At 37.4% G+C, this 10,195-nt stretch overlaps 1 protein-coding gene across 1 annotated transcript; it reads right to left on the bottom strand.

Annotated features, from left to right (window-relative positions):
* Positions 1-367: 367 nt before the first annotated feature.
* Positions 368-8,210, bottom strand: LOC109100973 (voltage-dependent anion-selective channel protein 2). The gene is made up of 9 exons (XM_019114404.2): positions 8,056-8,210; positions 6,256-6,327; positions 6,113-6,162; positions 5,641-5,793; positions 5,498-5,550; positions 3,809-4,036; positions 3,153-3,303; positions 1,585-1,642; positions 368-1,301 (listed from the first exon to the last, which is right to left on the bottom strand). Exons 2-9 carry the CDS (start codon positions 6,320-6,322, stop codon positions 1,210-1,212), a joined length of 852 nt encoding a protein of 283 aa, XP_018969949.1. The 5' UTR covers positions 6,323-6,327; positions 8,056-8,210; the 3' UTR covers positions 368-1,209.
* Positions 8,211-10,195: the final 1,985 nt, after the last annotated feature.

Genomic DNA, 10,195 nt, shown 5'->3' on the forward strand with positions numbered 1-10,195 from the left:
CTTTTTCAATGGTCTCCTCTGTGTCTCTCCATATCACCGTATGCTGCGTATAATCTTCGTATAATCTTCTGGATGACACAGAAGATCTGGAGAGACACTGAGGAGACCGTTGAAAAAGGAATTATTGAATAAAGTCATTATTTAGTTTTCTTTGCTTACAAAAAGTGTTTCCGTCGCTTCATATAACCCAGATTGCACATCTGATGGCAGATGGAGTATTCTGACAATGACTTTCATACCTTTTATGGACCTTGACACTCTTTTTACTAATTTACTTGGCAGTCTATGGGACATATTCTGGGTATAATTTATTTTTTCAGCTATGAGGACAAATTTGCTTTGTAAGCCACAAAAACTATATCATAGATGAATTCAAATAGTTTATTGAAAAGTTCAAACATACACATAAGGACCTCTCAGGTGTTGTGATTGCATGGTGTCAGGGAATTAGGGTCAGAACGCAACACGGGGAGCAAAGGGTACTGAACTCAAACCACATCCACAAGAACCATTCCGCCATCACGGTGAGCCATGGATAGTCGTCTGTGCTGCAAACCAAAATAAAAGGCCAGCCATGCCAGCACAGGAACACCAGCATTTATCTCCCAATTAGGCTACCCAAAAACTGCTCAGTTCGAGGGCAGACTTCACGTACAATGGTTAGTCTGGATGGCTGCCGAAGGAAAAATAACCGGCTTAAGCTTGTCCTTGCGTGCATGGAAAGAAGAAAACAGTATGACAGTATTTAAATAATAGCAGGTATAACCTTTAATATCGAGTTAAGCGGTTACTTGAATCGCATTCAGACGACTAAGGAATATCAGATACAATACAAATGATGAAATCAGAGACAGTTTTGTTACAAATCCACCCCAAACCCACCAACGGCTAACTGAGAAGGAAACACAACAGAAAGCCACAGATGCCCTCCGTCCCAGAGAGTATATCATTACTGTGGCAGTGCTGGAGAGAGATGAAGAAATTAATTTGTAGCTGAATGTCTATAAGAGAACAACTACAAATGAAAAACAAACAAGGGCATTAGGACCAGGAGGGGACAAAAAGAAACACCATGACATGATCGCTTTTGATGAGCCTTTGCACACATCCCATCCCATCCAGAATCCCCCTGCTGGTTGCTGTTGGAGTTAGATTTAAGGCCAGATTTCTCTGATATTCCCTTGTCCCCGATGGTAAGCAGGAGCAGGTTTAGGCCTCCAGCTCTAGGCCCAAGCCAAGCTTGTGGCCACCCGAATTGATGCTCTTTCCATCAACCAGGGCCGACAGGGTCAACTTGACACCTGAAAAACCATCACAAATTTAATCACTGAAGCTTTTACAGCATCCTAACCACATAAATGCAGAAGTCTACAGGAAAACAAACTTATTAAAGGGTCGGGACTCATAAAGTATTTCTAAAACACCCTATTTTATCAGTCTCCAAAGTTGAAGTGAATCATATTGTGTGGTGGACAAGATGTTGTTACCAGCTATAAACTACTGCTAGATACAAAAGAAAAGAAATCAATGCCTTTCACTATTAAATTGTCAAGTGTAAATAATAAAGGAAATTCATATCTGTACCTGGTCTCAGAGTCTGAGTATAACCGACACCGACCAGGCTGGTGTTATTCACTTTAGCCTGTTGATAAAGAGGAAAATATTGACTCATTTCTTTAGCCATAATACTCACATGCAAAGCCAAATGTAACATTCAAATCATAATGTTAGAGATATCTCTCTTATTTGACACACTCGGTTCAGTTTCTGTTCCGTGATATTGATTAAACGGCTCAACAAACAAAAAGTTAAGTGACATTTTAGACACAAGGTCTTATTTTTTTTGTAATTCGACAATGAAAATAGTTCTAAATAAAGCCACAGCAGAACTGTTTTGCGTCTCTGAGCAACACACAACAGTGTTTCCTTACTGAACCAATCAGCCGCTTGAATAAATTGGTTGAAGAATGACTCCATGAGTAACTCATGCAGTGATTTGCAGCTACCTACTGGAGATTTTAGGTTTATATTTAAAGTATTTTCCCTTTTTTCCCTCGCCAAATTATTTCAAATATCAGTTTTCAACTTAAAAAAACAAACAAACAAAAAAAACATCAAAACATTAATTATGCATTTGTAACCGCAGGTTAAATGCATTCATGTCCTCAGTAATCAGTAGGGTTGGGAACCGTTTTTTGAAAAGAAACTGATGTTTTTGAAAATTAGAAACAATGTGCCCAGTAATTAAAGAGGCAGGGCGGCGTTTCTGTTATTTGGTTTGTGACATCCTTTACGGGAAACGCCGAAACGTCAGAACAACAGCACAAGGCTGCTCACAGCGCTTGGTCACGTATCGCACCAGAACCGTTTTCGGAACCAAAACTTCGAAATTGCTCACAGTTCCAGTTCTTTTCAAAAAACAGAACCGGTTCTCGGTTCCTAACCCTACTGATTAATGCGGTTACAAATGCATAATGAATGTTTTGATGTTTTTTTTTTTTTAAGCTGAAAACTGATATTTGAAATAATTTGGGGAGGGAAAAAAAGGAAAATACTTTAAATATAAACCTAAAATCTCCAGTAGGTAGCGGCAAATCACTGCATGAGTTACTCAAGTCATTCATTCAAGCGGCTGATTGGTTCAGTAAGGAAACACTGTTGTGTGATGCTCAGAGACACAAAACAGTTCTGCTGTGGCTTTATTTAGAACTATTTTCATTGTTGAATTACAAAAAAAACAAGAACTTGTGTCTAAAATGTCACTTAATATTAACTTCTTGTTTGTTGAGCCGTTTAATCAATATCACATTTGCAATAATGCTGATATTTGGAGAAAAACACCACTCTTAACGTGATATTAACTATATCAAATGTTATAAATATAAAAGACAAGTCAAACAAGGGCGCTCTTGCCCCTATATCTTGAATTTAGTGGGCAATCTAAATGTATTTTAATAGACTAAATCATTCAGTGAAAGCATGAACTTGTGTTTTTGTGACATACTCAATGTCAAATCGCATATCGTTTAAACAACAATTACGATATTATTGTAGACGATACATATCGCATACCCCTAGATCAGATGCAGAAACAAACAGGTGCCCACTTCTGAAACTTGTGATTTTTGTAAAACTAACACGAGTCTACTCACACTGATGGAAGCATCTTGGTCCAGCTGATACTTGGCAGCAATGCCGAAGCGTGTGCTGTTGTTTCCTGCTGTCCAGGCCAGATTCACCGCGGTCTCCAGCTTATCACTCACTTTCTGATAGATTGAGCCACCAAACTCTGAGCCATCATTACTGCAGGGACAAATTATGAATCATTATTAAAAAAAAAAAAAAAAAAAAAACAGTTCTTAAATCTAAAATCAATAAATCAATCAAATAATGTCACATTAACTCTTGGATACTTATACAAACTTCAGTTCTTGTAATATCTTGTAATTTTATTGAGATCGTATTCACATTGCTTGAAATATTTTTAAGAACAAATAAAAAAAAAAATGACATTTAGTGCAGAAATCTCCATGACTTTAAGAATACATTAATATTTTACTTTGTCATATTTTTTTTAAGCATGAAAAGAAAGTCATAATTTTAAAATCCTTTGTATGTCCAGATTGTCCCCGTCCATATTAATGGACAAGTAATGTGTCATTCCAGAGACAACATGTAGTAAAATTCCTGATGTCTAAGTGAACTCTGTGTACATAATTTCTCACTATATCAACACTTCTCTCCACTAAAATGAACCAGGTCCCCGTCTCATGCACTTAGAATGATGTAGTGATGCTTCAGGACTTACACATTAGTGTGCAGCTGGAAGTCTCCTGTTTTGTAGCCTACAGCAAAGTTGTTCTGGGTCATCTTGGACTTGGCAGTGTCGAAGGACATCTGGTATCCAGCGAGCCATCCCTCATAGCCGACCACTGCAGCGCCGTGAATGGTTGGACCGGCAAAGTCGAAGTCAACGTCACAGCCCAGGTTGACGTACTCACGCTTGTATGCAGTCTTGACTTTTCCACTCTTTTTTCTGTACACGAGGGAAAATAAACACAATTTAGCATCACGTTTAGTCAAATAACATTTGTTTATAAAAGGTATTTTAAACATATGGATTATTTGCCTTCTGACTAGCAATAAACCAAAATTCCAACCTGCAGGAATATAAACTGTTTGGATTATTAATATTCTTTCCCATCAAACAAGTGATGCAATAAGTTTCACAAATGACTTAATAGTAATAATTATGCAGTCTTCTTGGAATGTATTTGGACAATTAAACAACACTTAAAAAAAGTTACATCAATTTCATCCTCAGATAACATATCAAAACAAAAGGCAAATAGCTAATTCTAGACAATCTCATTTGGTATTATTAATAAAATGTATTTTTGGTGTCATGACGGAAGTGGGTTATTTTACTATGGAGGCCTGTTCAGTAACAGTATTTGGACACTGAGGTGACACTTAAGCAGAAATAAGTATGAATAGGTACTATGATCAATAAATGTGGCACCATGTGGCATTTGCTTTTAACAAAGTAGAGTAAGCACACTTTTTTTTTAATTTTTAGGTTTAAAATTATAAGTTTGATATGCAGATCAAAATTAAGACAAAGGTATTGTAACACTTTCTGTTTGTCTAATGTTAGTGGCACTTACACATCAAAACAGCAAATTACTAGAACTAAAACTAAAACAACTAAAACTAAAACTCAATTCAACAAATAAATACTATAATGTATTATCTGAAATCCAGACTCGTGCCAAAGGACAAGCTGCAGATACTGTAAGGAAGGACATACAGTCATGCTTTGGTTGTACTATTTCATTCACTGCACCATTTTATAACATTTTAGAGATTATATTGAGGTCAGCAAAAACCAGCACATGACGTCCCATTTTGCATTGCCTGCACAAATACAACAGAGCATATAGCAGTGCTTGTGAAATATACTACCGTTCAAAAGTTTGGCGTCAGTAAGTTTTTTTTTTTTTTTAAGAAATTAATACTTAATACAAAAAGGAAATTTAAAAATCTTACCGAACCCAAACTTTGACATTTGTTTTAGTAGATAAGTAATTCCACTGATTTTGCTCAGAGACAAACACTGCTGTTCACTCCTCTGTTACATGATCCGAAGCCCCTGCCATGAGCTACATATACATCAGTGAAGTCCATGTCAGCATGAGCACAGACCCCGACGACACCAGACAGGTGCCACTGTCTCCTGCCCGACCGATTTACAGTCTCAGAACGTGAGGCCTACGCTGTCGAGCTTGTGTGAAAGTAACCTGCATCAATGCAGCACAGAACTAACTCTGTCACATGGCGACACTTGAATTGCTCAATACAATATTGAGTTACAGTCCACCATGACACAACATAACGTCCCTGATCTCCCCTGACCCAACTACACACACGTGCACTGAGACAGATCTGGGCTTCAAATCAAATCTGAAGCTCTTCTGCAGAAAAATGAATAATTTACCCTGTGTTTGGTGAGAAGGTTGTGTCAAAGGTCAGCTTCAGTCCCTTTGCAATCTGAAAAAGAGATAAACAGCATTATTATTCATGCTAAAAGACCTGCACCTTGATTCATCATCATTCAGTGATTTGAAAACGCATTCAGACCTGGTCTTCGATGATGATCTCTGTGCCCAGGGTGTTGTCAGTATTCCACTTCTCTGTGAAGGTCAGCCCATACTCAGACCTCTTGTATTTGGTTTCCAGGCTGCCCACCACTTTGCTGGTGTCAGTGTTGGAGGAACCAGAGGTCTTGAACTCCTATAAAGATGTAAAAGATAAATATTTCAGATCAGAGTGCCATATTCATGCATTGTTTTATTAAAACAATGTATACTTTTCTCCTTTCTTCTAACTTGTTTCCTAATCTAGCTATCCAATAAACCTGGCTTGGTAGATTACAATATTTTTGGCTCTTTTTTGACAAATTGTTTTGTTCGTTTTTGTCGCTTTAGATAAACCATCTGCTAAATGCATAAATATAAATGTATTTGCATGGTACATGAAACTGGTTTATGTATTTCCAATCAAACACCTAGGAAGAGACAGTGCCACATATATAATAAAGAGAAAATCTCACCACTCCACTGGCTGCTTTTGTCTTGACATCGAGCTTCACCATACCAAATCCTTAGAAAACAAACCAAGGGAAACCATTACAACATGAAGTGACAACTAATGGTGATTTTTTTACATGATGTAGTGCATTATTAGATACATTACCATATCCTTTGTTGAAGATGTCTTTGGCAGACTTGCCAAGATCAGCATATGTTGGGGGAATTGCCATTTTACCTATTTAAAAAAAAAAGCATGTTTGAATAATTAAGAACATCATAACACTAATACAGCTGTGCCAGTTACAACTGTTCAGTTGCAACTGATCAGAGTCATTTGAAATGAAGTGGTGGGACATTTTGGGTGGTCTACAGTATCTCTAGCCTTCCATGGTTAGTCGTAGTTAGACAGAGTCATATCAGTTTGGTAAATGAGCCAGGCTGAATGCAGCTGCTCTGCTCCAGCTAATCTGAACTGACAGCAGGTCACTCCTCACTGACTCACTCCACACTAATCTACAAGTGCAGTACATGTGCACAAGTCAGCATGAGAAGCAATTATAGGAATAAAACCGATGCAGTCTGGGAAGGGTGTGGAGGCGAGGGGTGGAGACGGTTAAAACAACGATTTAAAATAATAGCTCAGCCTTTGTCTTTGGGCTTTTTAGTGTAAGGTCTGCATAATTGACTGTGTATGACGAACAACATCCAGGAACTGTACAGTGACAAGGCTGCATCTAAATGATTAAATGCATGCAAAGAAATCAATTCCAATTCATCACGGAATTTCAAGTAAGAGACCAATCACAATGCCGCATACAATGATGGGAAAAAAAGACTGTGACCTCTCCTTTTAGAGATTTTCCCATTTTAATATTACATCTCTCAAACAAATAAATGAATTAATACATAAATATAAAACAGAGACCCGTACCCTTAGGGTTAGACTTTAGAATTGTTCTTAAAAAGAAGAGAGAAAAATAAAGCAAAACCAGCCTAAGATTGTTTGCTGGTCTTAACTGGTTTAGCCTGGTCCAGCTGGTCTCCTAGTCAGTCCAAACAGGTCTTACCCAGTATACCCGGGCAAACCAAACCAGACCAGAGCAGCAATATAATATAATTATCAATACACAAATTCTCTGCAAACACTGTAAATAAAGCTGAGAAAACAAATATTAGGAAATATACTTAAAAGTACACTCCCAAGCAGAGGTAACTTACTCTACATATAATATAAAGCATCACCGTGAGCTTGATCGCACAGGACACGGAGTAAAAGGAAAGTCTGGACCTGTAGGCACGACAGGCGTGTCCATGTCCTTCTGTCAGGAAGTACAGAATGACCGCTGCTTCACCACACAAACAAGTCCTTACTAGTGCTTCTGGCGTAAAAACGGAGTATTAGTTAAAACTGTATCATCTCGTGCAGGAATCTTATCAGTTTATAATCAGTTCAGCTCAATTAATCGAGAACTGTTTTTTTATAAAGGGCAAAGTAAGGGCAAGGCTAACTGCGAATCTCCTTCTCATTGTCAGAAGCCGCTGGAAACCCGAGTGGTGCTGGACTTAGAAAGACTTAAAACGAAACCATAAGTACACCACGAACTGTGGTTATATCTTAAACGAAACAGAGAAATACGAGCACTAAACTGATCGGCGTGACACAGGTGTAGTACTGCGGAGCTGCAGTCATGTCAGCCCGCGGGAGCGCAGCACTTACCCGGCGATCTCTCAATTAAAGCTACGCTAAAGACTGGGTTGTAACGCTGCTGACTTGTGCTCATGTCAGGCTGTGACTGATCCCAGGCTCTGTGCTGCTCCGTCTCTGTGGCCGTGACATTAGGACAGGCCGAGAGCTCGGAGTGATCCAGCTAACGCGCTAGCACTGAGTAGAAAGCATGTGATCTAACAGCTCCAGCGCTGAACTGTGCGCGGTATATGATTTCTGCGGCTCTCGCTCACTTACCTGTTAAAAGGAGTGCAGTGAGGTTATTCAGGTACGCCTACTTAACTTATTCCCAGCACTGAGCCAATGTGGATGGTCTGGCCAGTTGGAGGGCGAACTGAAGGAGACTATAATGTAACACACCCGTGCCGACAGCCTCCTGCTCAAGGACCCCAGGCTGTCCCATCGGTGCCTGATTGTAAATGCGTACAGCCCACGAATAGATGGGCCTTGCGCTGTATTCTCACATTCTTTTCTCCATTCACGCTGCTAATATAGAAAATATTCCATGACTCAAATATCACAATTTCTAAGGGATTTTTTTAAAATCACATTACCTTCACAGTGTAAAATCAGCAACACACTTCAAAAAGCGTCTATGCACAGGTTTGTTTATTGAACCTTGCTCAAAAATACCTTGTTTTGACATTAAAAAGCAAAATGACTTTTAAACATTTCTAAAATATTATTATAATAAAATATAATATATAATTAATAATAATATTAAATAATAACATCATCCATATAATTGTTATTATTACTGTACAACAAATAGGGAATTAATATTTTAAATTAGCTTTTATTTTCATTTTCATTTGAGCTTAAGTCTGGATAATTTTGTTATGCTTTTTTTAATGTTTTTGTATATATTTCTATTTAGCTTTGATTTATTTATTTCAGTTTTAATTATTATTATTTATTCTTAAGTTTTTATTTAAAAATAATTTTTATACTTTTAATTTAAAATATATATATTTTTAATTTAATAATATTTAATATTTTAATGTATCTTATTTCAGCTTTATTTCAATTTGCAAAAATGATTTTTAATAGTTCATGGTTTAGGTAGCAATAACAGCACTGCTTCCTGGTTTTCATTTCAATGTAAGTGAAAAAGAAAGTGTGCTTCGTTTAACTGTAAACGATTTAACTGTAAACGAGTTGCATTTCTGAAGCTACTGCCATCGATTTAAAACAAAGAACAAGTTGCTGTTCATCTGCTGAAATCACAGATTATTCTTCGTGTGTCCAGAGAGTTTGAGTGTCTTTCACTTCACTTTGAGCTGAAGTCTGATTGTAGTGCTTGGTGACTCACGCGCATCAGTAATGCGCTCACTGGCCTCTTGGGGCTGCTAAAGCATCTCTAAAGCTGCTCATGTTAAAAAAAAAAAACAAGGCGTAGCACTTCAGCTTGTTGCAGATTGTTCCATTCCTTAGGCTGTGGTGTTTCTAAAGGTTAGCTAAATCTGGTGATTAAAACCCTTTTAGGGTCCAAGCACAATAGGAAATCCTAATGTTTTGTCAATTATTATTTTTTTCTGCTCTAAAAGTGTCTGGAGTCAGAGACCACAGGCCTGTAGATCTCAAACTTGGTGGAATGCCCCCACCCTCCATATGTTGGACACTAGGTGGCGCTATACATTTGCGTTTTAGTTCATAACTCTGGAATCACAAGGGCAACTTCTTTTTTCTTCTTCTTCAGCAGAATCCTTGAAGCAAGCTCTACAAGAATGCATCCGTTCAATTAAAATTTTAAGCCATTTTCAATTTTAGGAAAATATGATTACTATTGATATTGATTATTTGGTAAATAAATTGTCCTTCAGGTTTGACCTTAAGAAAAAAAAAAAAAAAAAAAAAAGTCATGTGTACCTAATTTCTTCTTCTTCTTCTTCTACTTCTTCTTCTTCTTCTTCTTCTGCCCTAAATTGGTGCAAGAGACCATAAATCACGGAGACCACACTTGTCAGGATGGTCCCATATGTCCCAAAGAAAATACTTAGAAAATATATTTGCCAGACTATATTGCTGTCCATTTAAAATAAAGATGCACTTTTACAGTATTTTACAATATCTCTTTTAAGATAATATATACTGTAGTACGATATCTCATAAAGATGCACACACCTCTATTTAGTGTTGTGGTATGAATAATGTTTCAGTCTTTCACTTTTAACCTGACACCAGCTCAGAGCCCTAGAATTATTTGATTTATTTACTTTTTTGAACATGTCTTCAGAAATATGCCAATTTGTTCTGTGTAGCATTCTTCCACTGCAGCATTACTTAGAACACAAAAGCTTTGTATCCTTTTGAGCAGATAACACGTTTATTAAAGCATTTGCTTGGTTGAAGTTTCAGTTCAACAACACATTGCACT

The sequence above is a fragment of the Cyprinus carpio genome, chromosome B13 (assembly GCF_018340385.1).
Source record: "Cyprinus carpio isolate SPL01 chromosome B13, ASM1834038v1, whole genome shotgun sequence".
NCBI classification, from domain to species: Eukaryota; Metazoa; Chordata; class Actinopteri; order Cypriniformes; family Cyprinidae; genus Cyprinus; species Cyprinus carpio.